The 14,678-nt window shown below is 50.1% G+C and overlaps 1 protein-coding gene across 3 annotated transcripts in view; it reads left to right on the top strand.

Moving 5' to 3' along the window:
• RPTOR (regulatory associated protein of MTOR complex 1) overlaps positions 1 to 14,678 on the top strand; it is a 341,577-nt gene that overhangs the window by 78,654 nt on the left and 248,245 nt on the right. For all 3 annotated transcript variants that reach the window (XM_025859594.2, XM_073885974.1, XM_025859593.2), the window contains exon 3: positions 3,961 to 4,043. In XM_025859594.2, coding sequence (XP_025715379.1) covers positions 3,961 to 4,043 — 83 coding nt within the window. The remainder of the gene's footprint in view (positions 1 to 3,960; positions 4,044 to 14,678) is intronic.

Here is a 14,678-nt window from a genome sequence, read left to right as displayed (position 1 = left end):
TTCATTCATTCAGTAGAAATCCGTGAGGGATTTGGAAGAGAAATGTCTTAAGACAGCATTACCGTCTCAGACCTACGTTCCGTCCACGTTCCGTTCCATCCCTCATCAGAGGGATCAGACCGTCAGCACCGCCCACCAGGAGCTTGGCTTAGCTGATTTCACTACTTAGCTTACTGTAGTGAGCCTGGCAGTAAATGCAGCCTTTCCCTTGTCCTGGTTCTTTCCCCTCTTCCTGCTCCCTCTCACCTCTCCCGGCCCCACTCTCTGTCACCCTTGGAGGAAACCATGCAGTTAATTGGCCACAGGGGTTCCCAGTAGACAGGATATGACAGTGCCACTCGGTTGATCCCAGCCTGATGAGTGGCCGGTGGCTGCCCTGCCCCTCCCCTGGGAAGGCAGGGATTTTGATTCAGATCAGGGAAGGAAGAGGGGTGCTGCTATTGGGCGGCCATGAGGAGTGAGGGGCCACTGGACTGGCGGCAGGGTGCTCAGGGACACGTGGCAGGGGCCCTCCAACTCTGGCAGGTACTAGGCATGCCCTCTTTGGGGACATGGCAGAGGATGGTGTGGGGCTGGAGGGTCTGGGCTTTCCAAGGGGAGAAGCAAGGAGGAGGGCTGGCTTTGGTCCTTCCCTCTAACTTGGGGACCGGTGGCACTCCCTCCCTCCCTGTGTCATGGTTCTTTGGAGCGCACACCTAGGAGCTGCCGTTGATCGGTGTGGTTCCTGGACAGGCCTTTTATCTTTTTACAGAGGAAACCCTTTCTGTTCTCTTAAGTGTAGATTCCAGCTACAGGCACTGACCACATGGGTACCACACACAAGTGTGGACAAAGGCACACCAGTTCGTGCATTTGCTCTCCCAGGCTCATGCACAAGGTATGGCTGTTGGAGTGGTTTCTGTTTGTTGATGCTATTTTCTGCTTCCCTTTTGCTTTGTTTATGCTCTTCAGTGGCCCTGAATTTTTACTTTTCATAAAGATTCCGATTTCCGATTTATTCGTGTCTCTTGACAGTCTTATGATTTAGATTACAGCAGAGTTGATTGAGGTCATTGTAATTCTTTTGAGACCTTAACACTGGGTTCCTACCAGAACAAAGAGAGATGAAGATGAACATCTAATTTCTTTAGTTACGTATGGATCGAAACAAATTTACCATACTTCTTCCAGGTAAGTTAATTATAGCCCAATTTTCATTAGGTTTCCCTCATCCAGAGGTGCTCCTTAGTTGACTGGGCTCTTCCGAAGCTATTGAATTGGAGTCTCCAGGGTAGGGCCTGGTGTCTGTATCGTGAAAAGTCCTCCATGACTTTGATGCACTGGTGCTAAATGTCCCTTCCAAGTCTAAAATCCTGTTACTTGATTTTATAATTCTTTTTTAAAAAATCAAAGTAATATGTGCATATAGCTCTAAAATCCCACAATACTGAAGAGCATAATAAGAGAAAGCTGTTTCTTTTCTCTGCCCGTCCCAGAGGGGGTGGTCCGATTGGTTCCTTTCTCGTCCGTGTATGTGATTTTTCCCCTAGTTACACATTTGCCAGTTACTTTTATTTGCTAAATTTTTTGTCAACTTATGAGTTCAGTTTTTTACGTATATTCCAGTAGATCTGTCAAGTGCTATCAATAATTATTCCAGTGCTCAAATAATCTATTTGTTTTTAAAAAAATACCCCTCTAGCTCCTGTTGGGGTGGCTTCGTCTCTGGATCTAGTTCATGGACGTCTTGTGGTTTCTCTGTCTCTTTCCTTTTCTGGGTCCTTCATTGGCTTCTTTTCGTCCTTTTTTCTCAAGAAGAGGAACACGGGACAGATTTTATGAGTGTTTGCATGTCTGAAAAGACCTCTGTTTTACCCTCAGACTTGAATATCAGGTTGTTGTTATTTTTGTAGAAGATTTGAAGGCACGGCTCTATTCTGTTCAGCTTTCAATATTGTTGGGAAATCCAGAGACTGTCTCATTCCTGATCCTTTGTGAACTGATTTTTCTCTAAGGACTTTTTTTTTTTTGGTCTTTTGTTTTTAGCAATTTGATTATTATGTGTCTGGATATAGATTTTCTTGGGTTAATCCTATTTGTGGTTCACTGACCTTCTTGAATCTATAAGTTTACGTCTTTTGCCAATTTTGGGAAGTTGTCAAGCATCATATCTTCAAATGCTTTTGAGCTCTGCACTTACTTTCCTCATTGTGAGACTCCGATGACGTGAACATTACTGTCCCCTGGCCCCTTGAGGCTCTCTTCTTGGGAGCCATCCCACCTCTACAGAGAGGGGTTGCACATTCCCGCCACAGTGGGATTGGCCTGGGGGTGTCCGGGGGGTGGGGGGAGATGAGCGGAGATTAGCTGCTACCCTCACCTGTGTGGGAGGCAGTATTTGAGAGGGTTACTTTGGGGAAGGTGGGGCAGAATTAGCGTTCGCACGTGGAAAACAAGGGCAGTGAAGACAGTTGGGGGAAGGTGTTGTTTTGGTGCTCTGGCTCAGCACTGATACACAGTCTTACAGATGGGCGTCAGCCTTTGGACGCCCACCTGTAAGATCGCATGATGAAGGGGGCCGCCGAGTGGCGGGTCCTGGTTGCAGGAAGGAAGGGCTTACGTGGTAGATGAGTCCTGAGCCACTAGCTGCTCTTTTCATGGCACATCCTTTTGGGCATTTGGCAGGCATTTTCTGGAAAATGAACAAAGTGAGCTGGCACTTTAAGGAAAACAGCTGGAAGTGTTTGTTGCCGGTGATGAAATTTGAGATATTGAAGAACAAGATACAGAAGATCCACATAGCTCAGTGAACCAGTATTTTACAGATGACCAGTCATGATGACAGAGTCATCCATGGGTAGAGAATCTACTCAAAGTGCACGATAGGCCAGTGGATTTTAATGCCATGGAGTATGGGTTTATTGCTATGGTTTCAGACTCCACATTGCAGATAGTCTTAAAAGAAGCTACCACGTGTCGAGTTTTGGTGTAGCATCAAAGATAGTATGACTATCTCAAAAGGCTATTTAAAGTGGCCTCCCCTTTCCCATGATGTCTGTGTGTGAGGTGCGACTTTCCTCCTGTATGTCGACCAGAACCACATTTGTAACAGATGAATGCAGACGCAGATGTGTTAAACCAGGTATTAAAGAAATTTGCAAAAAAGGTGGAACAGTACTATTCTCTAATTTTTTGTAAAAGTCATTTTTCATAATAGGTATTTATGTTCAAATGTAGTGGGTTAATACTTTTAAATGAATGAATAAAGAAATATTTTTAAAATTTCTCATCTTGAGTTTGAATACAGCAAATACCAATAGATATAGCCACTTAAAAGTTGTTTGGGGTTCTTCATAATTTTAAAGAGGGCAGAGACATCTCGAGACCAAGTAAGTTTGAGAAATTGCTGGTTAGAGTTATTTGCCCTAGAAGCCACTCCCGAAATGGGTGGGTTAGCCACAAACACACGGGTGTGCTTTACGAAACTGGTTCTTGGGAAAGAACCAGTGCAGACAGAAGTTACTTAGAACGCATCACCTTGGTCTTTCCATCTTACTCCTGGTCCTTTGTGTGAGGTAAGCACTATGTGGCCCTCACTGCAGCCCCTCCTTTGCACAGAGGCCCCCGCCAGGCCCGTGGCCCACCCCACACAGCCTGCAAGGAGCACAGGAACGGCTCCACAGGAGTGCAGGGCGACCACGGGGCTGAGTGACGAGCTCAGGGAGGAGAGGAAGCTTCACGGGGCCAGCGAGTCTGACCAAACCACTTTTCTCTAGAAAGGTGAATAGGTGTGGCATTTTGTCTTGGTTGGGGGCATAGCAGTTCCCTACATCTGGTTAAACACAGAAAACCCCCAGTTGTGTCTTCCTCGGTCCAAGGTGACTCTGAAGTGAGTGATGGAAGAGGAAACCGTGAGAGACAGGCTCAGCAGCGGAGGAAATGAACGGGTAATGAACTTTCTGCTTTTTATTGCTTCTTCAGATCCTCTGTCGATGGGGCCTCAGAAAGCTCTGGAAACCATCGGTGCGAATTTGCAGAAGCAATACGAGAACTGGCAGCCAAGGGTAAGTGCTCTTTATTTGCTTTTCTCTTTCTTTCTTACAGGGAAGCTTCAATTCAGCCTTTGAATCCAAGTGAGAGGTTTTTACGGACCCTCAGCTCTCGTCCCTCAGTGGCTGGACACTCCTCACTGCGCCCTCCCTCCCCAGCACTGTGGACGTGCCCTGTCATGTGTGAAGGTGCCCGGGCACTTGCAGGGGCCCTGGGCTGGACAGTCTCTTACTCATTTGGCGTGGGTTTCCCCCCACAGTCTTTAGACACTGAAAAGCATTTCTCATGTTACTCTTAAAATCATGGTTTTTCTTTTGCACAGGAAACATATTTTCAGTAACTTTCCTGCAACCTCAACTAGTTAGAGCTATTTCTCCTGTCTTCAATTTTCAAACAGCTGAGAAAAAAGCACTCAACATTGAAAAGATGACACCTATTAATATGCTTTGTCTTTGATTCAAAAGGTAAGGTTCTTTTTAAGGAGCCAGCCACCAATTACTGTGCCTTTTGTTGCTTATATCTTACAGTTTCCTGGTTTTGTTTTTTTAAAGAACAGTGGCGTGGAATACAGTAACTGTGTCAAATTGCCTTTTAAGATCTTAAGTTTTCTCGTGAACCACCCCAAGACCCATTTCCTTTAGCCTTGCTCTTTAGCTGGTTTGAAGATGTAATAATTGTAGCAGCAGATTAGGAATTTGGGGTGTTCGTGGAGGCGCCTTTCTGTTCCACTTTTTGTGGCGGCCTGGCTCTGGAGTTCTCTGCAGGGTGCAACCATGGTGGGTGGCGGTGGTCTTGCTCACACGGCTCCTGAGAGCCTTTGCGGTCTTTGCCCTTCCTTTTTGAGTGTCTGCCTCATGGAAGCAAGTGGCTTAGGGCCCCCAGAGAACCCTGCCTGCTTGGCTTTCATCTGTGGACTGTTTATCCGCATGACCTGGAATTAGGGATTCTTTGCACGTCATTTACATTCTAAGAGAACAGCCAGAAATTAATCTGTTGGTGGCTGTCACCGTGCCCACGGGTCATTTCTGCTGCTGCCCATAGTTGTGGGATGACTGAGTGGTGGAGACCACGTCCCCCTGTGTCTTCGGGGGCATCCGGGTCTAACTTGTGGAGTCGATAACCACAGACCCCAGTCTTCAGAAGGCAGTGTCTTAGTGGTGACTTTGATCTATGCCTAAGGGCTTTGCTTCTTCCTCTGTGAGATTTGTTACCTCTTGCTGGTTACATAAAAACTCTGGAGCCTTTCTCATGAGGGTACAATGGCTTTGGGCTTGGATGAGGAACCGAGAGATAGTTCCATGGTGTATTCCTTTAAAGACAGTTGAGATGCCTACTGTTGTCAGTAGAAACTCGCTCCTTTGAGGACTTTGAAGGCACTCCAGGATCTCTGCAACACTCCCCAGGTGTTGACGGGAGCGCGTGTGGTGCACACAGACTCTCAGTCTGTGTGTGACAACACACACAGGTAACGTCTGTCAGGAGACTTGACGTCACTGGCATTTAGAAGGTGGAGAACCAGCAATATTCAAATTTAAAAGAACGCCTTTCTGACTTACCTACATCGGACCATCTCCTGGGTTTGACATCATGCTTTGGCTTTTTGCTGGGTTCATTTATTTAAAAGAGAATGCAACCAGATAAATTCAGATTTACCAACTGCGTTCTTCACAGAACAAGCTCTGCTGTTTTAATTACGTTCTTCCTTTTAAAGAAATATTACATGAGAAGATATGGTCTTTCGGAATATGGGTTTAATATTTCTAGATATTGTATGTTTATTCCATTTGTTATGATTTACAATTTTGGGGAGTGCTAAGAGTTGATTTACTGCTAGCTTTATTATTAGTTAACTTGGTAGACATCAGCTAGTTCATGCTAGCTGGCAGTAAATGGAATCTTTGAAAGTAGGATCTATTATTATTTTTAATCTAAATTTCTTTCTACGAGCAGGTCTCTCCTATGGCATCTGGGAGAGGCATTATTACCATGTAAGGCAGGCAGCAGTTACATATAGAGACATGATCACAGATCCAAAAATGATGGCAGAATCAGGATGGGGTTGAGAAGTCACCTTCTCGCCGTGGCGGGAGGGTGACCGTGTGAGATGAGCAGTAGCAAAGAGGGTGCAGTCCACCAGGCGGACGTTGTTATTCTGAGACATGTGTTCAAAGTTTCGTGGGATTTCAAGAATGGATCTGCAAGGTGATGTTTTGAGGAGAGATGCAGTTAAAGAGGCTCATGAGGGAGGGTGTTTCTAGATTGTAGGGTGCTTAAGAAAAGGTGTGGGTGCACGGGCGCCGGTGGGTCCCCGTTGGGGCTGGTTTGTAGGGAGGGATCGGAACGTGCCAGGCGCACCGTAGAAAGGAGCTGTTCATGCCGCCGACCGAGTGGGCTCTTTCACCTGCGTTCGAGAAGCAGAACCACAGCAACGAATACTTAGTATTTTGTTTTGAATGTCAAGACGATTGCATTCATTTTTAAGTATGATAAAAAGGTTTAAAATTTTGCTGCTTCCAGCTGTTAGTGGAATGCATCTGTTCAGAAATGAGCCTGCGGTAAGGGGTTCATCAGGAGGGCTCGCCGGCTTGCTGGTGCCCATTGTGGGGCTGTGCCCTACGTGCCAGGCAGTAATAGTACGCGCTCTGGTGCGAGTGGCATGCCTCTGCGCTCTCTGGAAGCTCCTGTGGGTGACAGGAGAGGGAGGGAGGCCGGCCTCATGCTGCCTCCCAGAGTTTGCACAAAACATGAGACAGTTACCAAGCTCAGATGTTTTGTGCAGGGTGGCCTGTTCCTAACTGTAAGTCAGGGTCCTTAGAAACATTGCAGAGTTTCACACACCACACACCACTTTACTGCGTTCTACGGGGCCCTCGAGTGCTCTGTGTAATAGAGGCTCATGTGCCATCTGCAATAAAACAACGAGAGTATTACTAAATTTCCAGACCTTTGAGGTAGACACCCCTAGATCTGGTCTCCTCTTCCTCCGTGTCCTGTACTACGAGGCTCAGGAAGCTGGCGCAGCTGGAAACAAGGTCCTGTTTGTTAGTGTTGGCGTGCCTCCGCGTGGCTGTGGGTGGACACGCGGGACCCTGCTACCAACCATGGGAACCCTGCCCGCCTCGTGCCTCGGAGAGTCGATGTCCTTCCTCCTGCTCTCTCCTCCTTGCTTTTCTAGCTTTAACTGTGCAGGAATAGACATTTTGGTAAGGGTGATTTGGGGTCAGGAAGGAATTTAGAGAAGCCATGATGGTGATATTTTTTTTCTGAGGCTGCCAGACTGTCAGGCCCAGATTTCCTTTCCAGGCCGATTGAACCCTTGTCTAAATAATTCATCAGTTTGCCACCAGTGAAATACTTCTTTTGATTAAATTTAAGGCTGTGCCTTACTACCTCGTAGGCACATAAATTTGTGTTCTGTAGGAGATTGAAGGAAGAATGCCAGCTGTTGTTCCAGCTGACAGTCGTGTGGGGAGACCTCGCTCCTGTCACGGGAAGCCCCAGCTGGGCGTGTGACTGGGTGACAGCAGTGGGGATTACAGAGTGGAGCGTATCTGGTGAAGAACGCATGTTTCCGAGGCTTTCTCTAACCACTCGGGGCGTCTGGCAGTTTAGTGCAGGGCGTAACGGGCCGGAGCCGATGGGGGAGCCGCCAACGAGGGTCTCGTCCTGTCGCTCTTTCCCCACAGCACTGCAGACCCGAAAGCAAATGGAGGTGGGAATGTTTGTAGCTCACTAAGGCAGGTGAAGGAGCTTGGTGAGGCATCCATTGTTGGCGGCATCTGATTGAGTGCGTTTTGTCCCAGTAACATAGCAGTCCGCATGTGTCTACGAAAGGGGACAGAAAATGCCCTTTGGAGCCTCCCTGGAGCGCACCTTGTGTGTGGTAGGAGCTCCTCTGGGAGGCGGGTCTGTGGATGCAGAGGCGGTGCAGGCAAGCCGTGGCTGTGGGCCCCTGCAGGGAGCGGGCGTGCTGGGCGGTTCTGAGGACGGTGTGGGATCCTGTGTTCTGTCCTGCAGTTCGCCATGCTCCCCCGGTCGGTCACGGCTGCCGTGCGGTTGAAGAATGGAGGTCGGGGCACCTGGGTGGCTCAGTTGGTTGAGCGACTGCCTTCGGCTCGGGTCACGACCCTGGAGTCCCAGGATCGAGTCCCACATCGGGCTCCCTGCTCAGCGGGGAGTCTGCTTCTCCCTCGGACCCTCTTCCCTCTCGTGCTCTCTATCTCTCATTCTCTCTCTCTGAAATAAATAAAATCTTAAAAAAATAAAAAAGGAATGGAGGTCAGTGTGTGGGTTAGACATGTGTCTGTGCTTCCCACCCGGCAGAGTGCACGCAGGGCCAGAAGTCTGTCTGGGACAAAGCAGGGCTCCACCACCTGGTCATCAGCCAATTGCAAATAATTGTTGCATTTGAATTTGAGTGACAAAGGCCTTTCCTTTGGTTTTGATCACAGAGCTGCTTGCATGCTCAGAGAGCATGCTTAGACAAACAGCACTGCTGACTGGACCGTTTGGTGTGATGGGGCGTCGGGGGGGGATGGGCTAAGGCCAGTGGACAGCTTTGTTCACTCTGGGGCATTCATAGGCTCGTTCTGTAGGTTTTAGGCACAGGTGTTGTTTGCCAACCCCGGCACTTAGGTATTGGCGGGGTTGTGGGTAGGATATCTCCTTGCCTCTTCCCTGGGATGGGGTGGACGGCGTGACCCTCATCTCGGGGAGAGAGCATCTGGTGGCCAGCCGTTCAAGCTGGGAGGTGCTAGGGGAAGGGCTGTATCCGGCCAGGTTGCTGGGCTGGGCATCGTAGCCCACCACACTGCTGGGTGACCCGCCGCCCCGGCCTGCAGCGCCCTTCCTGGGGCTGGTCACAGTGCTTGGGACCCATAGCCTGTGGCGCCTCCCTCTTTTGGGTGGGAGTAGGGGCGGAGGGGTGGACGTGAGCACCGACAACTCGCCCACCTGGCCCCCTTCAGTGCCCTGGAGTGGACTTTCTACAGGCATGCGGTAAGACTCACAAGTGGGTGGGTTCTGCCTTGTCTTGGGGTTTTCAGAGTTATTGAGGGAGGAACCAGCTTTGCCATAGGACTGTGTGCTCCGCCCTCCCCAGGAGGTGCTCCGCGTGGGTGTGTGGAGTAGGCCCGGGTGGGCTGTTTGTTGTCGTGGCTCCTGTTGGGACAGCCCCACTGTGACCTTAGTCCCAAACCGACGTTGCGGCACAGCCGGTGAGAACGGCCCTGAAGGGAGAGAGCCGCCGCCACCACGCCGCCGCCCTGCTGTCCCCCGTTCCTTCGCCGGCCCGGCTTCCTGTTCTGTGGGTCCTGCCGTGGGCCCTTAGGCACTGTGCTTGTGCCTCTGTGACACATCGCAGTGAGGGTGCACGCCGAAGGGGAAGTGGGGAGGCGCTCACACCTCTGTGGCTCCTGTCTGCTCTGAAGCACTTTGCACCAGTGCTCTTGAATTTGCACGACAGTGTAGGCAGAGCCTTCTGGCCCTCTTGGGGTTAACTGTTGTGTTTTGACAGTGACTTAACTGCTTCCCCTCAGAATGCGGAGATGGTACCTGTGATGGACATGCAGTTATATTTTTGCTTCAGCCTTTAGCATGTCCCCGCGCTCCCCCTTCACCCCGCTCTCACTGCTCGCCCGACAGCTGCTCCGCGCGCTGTGTTCAGGGAGAATTCCAATCTGTGCTTCTGTGCAGCCCTGGCCCCCGAAAACCAGTTTCTACCCAGCTCTTCCTGCTCACCCTGCCTGCCAGCGCATTCCATGAGCGCAGAGAGGTGGCGGCCCTCTGCCATCACTCAGCAGCTTCAAGGCACGACCGACAAAGTCTTTAAAAAACACGCAAACTCGTTAAAGAAGGAGAAGGAGGAAGTGATGTTGCAGCCCGTCTGGAGGGTGAGCAGCCTTGCACGGCTAGACTCCTCGGCTGTCTCTGGTGGCCTGTGAGGGTCGCCCTGTGCCATGCTGCCGCGGTGCTATCCCCCAGGTGACTCCAGCCTCTGCAGGCACAAGGCAGCTGGCACGGGTGTGTGATAGTCCTTTTGAGATTTGGGCCCCCGCGGTTTTGAGCGGTGCACCACTGAGCATGGATGTGAGGCCACGGGCCACTGTCCACCCCTCATGTCCCTGCAGCAGAGGTCACCGGCAGCCCCTCGCTCCTTGCCTTCTGTGGGCAGGTGTGCCTCACGGGCAGGGAGGGCTTACCAGGACGGACGCCTTCTTGCTGCCATTGTGCGGGGGGTGGGCATGTGGCCTGGGATCGTGGCAAGAACATGCACTTGTTGAATTGTTGCTGTGCTGCTTTCTAGAAATGGTAATTGACAGCTTACCATGGAATTTTGAGGGTTTGTAAATGTGAAAGGTGGGTTAACGGGAAGAACAGGATGAGGTGGGGTGTCAGCTCCGAGGGGTCCACCCCTGCTCTGCCCGGCGCCCCTGCTTCGCCAGCCCCCCTGCTCCTTCCGCCTGCCTCTGCACTCGGGCTTGCTGGTAGTTATCGTGTTTTTACAGAGAAAGAGGGCTTAACTCTGTCCTTCACAAGCCCGTCAAGGATCTGGTCTCTCATCTTCACGATCTTTTTAACGAGAGAGCTATCTCTGTGTGCGACAAATTGCAAATGAGGACCAGGCACTGTCTGCGCAGCTCGAACACTGCAGCTCAGATGTCTGACAGTCCCAGGTTTCATGTGCAGTGTTGGCTTCCTGAGTTAACCCAGAGCCCCCAGTGCGGAGCCATGTGCAGACAGCTCTGGAAGGCGTGCTAGGGAGGGAGGTGAAGACGTCTGAGGAAGTGCCGGCTCTGGGAAAGGAGAAGCTACGGAGCATGAGGCAGTGGGGTGCAGAATCTGGGGGAGGCGGTGAGGAGCCCACCGTATGCTCGCCATATGTGACTGGGAAGGGTTGTCAAATCCGGCTCCAGCCAGATGAGAAAGTGCTGATCCAGGGGGGTAGTTGCAGCCTGGAGGGGAGTGGCCACTTCTGCTCGCTTGACTTCATTCCATCGGGAAACCATATGTCGCAGTAGTGGTCGTGAATTGGGCGTTCACGACGGCTTTTGGGTACCTCTGTCTTAAATGTCAAGGAGTTACTTGTTGGTGTGATAAGTAGTGGAGGTTTGAGATGTGCAGACGGAATTCACAGAACACAGTGTGAAGGAGTCGCACGTGGTGTGGCCCGTGTGCCTGACCTCTCTCGCTCAGCATCAGGGTCACGTGCACGTGCTGTTGCTAGATCAGTGTTTTGGTCCCTTTTACAGCTGGATGAGTTCTCAGGACGGACCCACCACATTTGTGTGTCCATCTCCTGATGGACACTTGGGCTGTTTCTACCCCTCGGCTCTCAGAGCAACGCTGCTGTGAACGTTTGTGTCTGAGTGTTTGCGGGGACGTGTGCTTTCAGTTCTTTCGGGCGTCTCCCTGGGGCGCATGTAACTCCGTGTCGACCTTGAGGAACTCCCGGAGCGGCCGTGCCATTTTCCATTCTGCTGTCGTGTGAGAGCTCAGTTTCTCCCTGTCCTCACCGGCACTTGTCATTTTCTTTGCGTTTTGTTTTAAAACTATTATTGGGGCGCCTGGGTGGCTCAGTCGTTAAGCATCTGCCCTCAGCTCAGGTCGTGATCTCAGGGTCCTGAGATTGAGCCCCGAGTCGGGCTCCCTGCTCCACCGGGAGTCTGCTTCTCTCTCTCCCTCTGCTGCTCCCCCTGCTTGTGCTCTCTCTCAAATAAATAAATAAAATCTTAAAAAAAAAAACAAACGATTTTTAAGATGGCCATCTTGGTGGGTGTGAAGAGGCATCTCTTTCTGGTTTGGATTTGCATTTCCCTCCTAACTAGTGATGTTGAGCACCTTTTCTTGTGCTTATTGGCCGTTTATTTGCATATCTTCTTTGGGAACATGTCTATTCAAATCCTATACCGTTCTTTAGTTGGGTTGTCTTTACTGTTGAGTTGTGAGAGTTCACAATGGAGACTTTTAAACTGACTGGGCCAAAGTTTTTGTTGAGAGGACTTGTGTCGTTTCCAAGTAATGTATGTGATATCTGCTGATGACCTCATAGCAACATTTAAGTCCTAAAATAGTCTTTGGCCTGTTCAGTTTGTCCCACTTATAAAACGTTTATTAAGAGGTTCTAGGATTACATCAATTCATGTACTGTGTAATTAGATATTTTAATATATATTCCACATGATTTGCCAGGTGTTTGGTTTTAAAAAGTGGTGGCCCACTCAGCCTGGATTGCATGATATGGAGAAGTTTCTTGTGAAGGTCATTCGGTGTGGAGCGACAGGGGAGGTGACCTCTGTGGACTGGGGGGCCCCAGCAGCTGTCAGGGCACTTCCACAGCAAGTGACTGGTCATCAGCATGCTGTGTCCCCTGGGTCTCTTGTCTACTTTAGCTTTACTAACGCTGCAAATCTTTCCTGGACCCCTAGTGCCCGGTGACTTGATTTTCTTCTCTGACGTATTTGTCTTTTTGACACGTTTGCTGATTACCTGCTCAGGGGAGGCTCCGCCTGGGCGCAGGGTCCCAGGATGAACCAAACGCAGCCCTGCCCCACGGGGCTCATATTCTGGGGGTTTGTCACCCTGTGTCCTGTCATGGTCATGGTTTGTGAAGCCATGAGCCCCATGATTCTAACATCACCTTGTGATGTTTCCCCTCTACTTCTTCAGCCTCAGCTCTCTGCTAGCTGCAATTTTGGTTAGATTTTCAAGATTCAATTCCCCCCCCCCCCCGAAGAGTGTTCACCATTTCCTGGGTGGCCAGGCTGTGTGGTGAAAAGGCACGTACTACCCCAGGGTAGGGACCAGAGGACATGCGCCCCATGTGCTTGTTCACAGCGAGGGAGAGAGCGAGGCCCCCCAGACACCTTGAGTGCCCCGGGCCCCCTCGGCCTATGGGTCCCCTGTGACACTGACCCCACATAGGCCGTGTGGCTGCCCACCCCCTCCGTTTCGCTGCAATGAAAGGAGCCCCCAGAAAGCTGGGGGGTGCCTGAGGGCCACTGACTCCTGCACCAGGGGAACACCCTGAGTCTGACACAGGCAAGACGGCCCCTTCTGAGGCCACCAGCCCAGCACAGGCTGTGAGGGCTCTTTGTGTCCCCGTAAGGAGGTGTGCCGGGCCTGTGGCACATTCCAGCCTGCCTTTCCCAACATTTCCCAACAAAGAGAGACTGTGATTGGCCCAGCATACCTTGTATTTATTTATGTATTTTGCTGTGGTCCTGCGTTCACTGACCAGTCTATGGATGGATCCCACAGAGCTGAGGTTCCCATCCCGTACGTGGCTGTGACCCGGGGGCCGGATGACAGAGGGCTGATTTGGCACATGGCCGAACCAGGACGATCAAACAGGGCTCCTGTCAGTGTCATCGCGGGGCAGGGGGTGTCTCTCTGGTAAGGGCTGCAGGTAGGGCAGATTCCTTGATGGATTTTTAGTTCTAAGTTTTGCTTTTATAAAGACAGTCTTAGCCAAATTTCAGTAAAATCCAAGGAGAGAACCCAGACAATCGAGAAGTACCCCAAGATTTGAGGAAATTGAAAGTCATGAAGGAGTGCTTTGTGAGTGCTTTGCAAATGAATGGGGAAACCTGAATGAGGCGCATAATTTTCTAGGAAAGTTAAATGACCATGATTGACCTCAGAAAAGATAGAAAATCCATAAACATGGGAGAAATTGAGAATGTTATCAAAGGGTCTTCTCCTAGTCCTCCTTCCTGTAAAGCATATGAAATTTGGGAGAAACACAGAATTCTGTAGCTATTTGACTTCTGTTGTGGAAAGATATTCAAAATATGTTATATTTAAAAAGCAAAGTATAAAAGAAAAAAATGTATTCAGCAGACTCAGAATATGCCCATGTACCTTGTAGAAATTCAGCTCTTCCTGCTTGTCAGATTAATAGTGTCGGTGTGGAGATGGATGGATGGACAGACAGACGGATGGATGGATGAATGAGTATAGATAGGTGGGCAGGTGGGTGGGTGGATGGGTAGTTAAGATACATAGATGCGCACATTGATAGGTCCCGCTGCCTGTCTTCCCGTCCATTTGGATGCCCTGCTGGGAACACGCCCTGGGGGACTTAGCCTGGGGCTGCCTCAGGTGTTCCTAGTTTCTCTTTCCCTCCTGGTGTCTTGCTGTGTTGATTAATTCTGGTCCCACAAAGGTGTAGATACACATGTAGGTAATCCCTGAAATGATACACAAAACATTTGTCATGGCGAGTTTAGGGTAGATGCAGAAGACTTTGACCCAAATTCCTTCTGTACACCTTGCATTTAAAAATCCTGAGTTTATTGCTTGAATAATGGGCAGCTGATTTAAAGTAGCCACTCTCCATGTGGCACCTTAGTGTAGGAAGGGGAATGTGGGACAGGAGGAGCCACTTGGGACTTTTGTCTTTGGGTTGTGAAATTTACATGTAGTTTGTTCTGGCTTTTTTATCTGTTTCTGTGCCTGTGTGTGTGTGTGTGTGTGTGTGTGTGCATGATGTGAATGTGTGTGATGTATGTGGGTGTTGTGTGTGATGTGTGTATGTAATGTGTGCAGTGTTTGTGTGTGTATGAGGTATGTCTGTGTGTGGTGTGTGATATGTGATGTGTGTGTGCCCAGTGTGTGTGTGTGTGTGGTGTGTGTATGTGTGCGGGGTG

This window comes from Callorhinus ursinus, unplaced genomic scaffold (assembly GCF_003265705.2).
Source record: "Callorhinus ursinus isolate GAN/ISIS: 27379988/994484 unplaced genomic scaffold, GSC_fseal_2.0 scaffold68, whole genome shotgun sequence".
NCBI classification, from domain to species: Eukaryota; Metazoa; Chordata; class Mammalia; order Carnivora; family Otariidae; genus Callorhinus; species Callorhinus ursinus.
The sequence above is the reverse complement of the archived record's forward strand: the minus strand, read 5'-3'. Positions and strand labels throughout refer to the sequence as shown.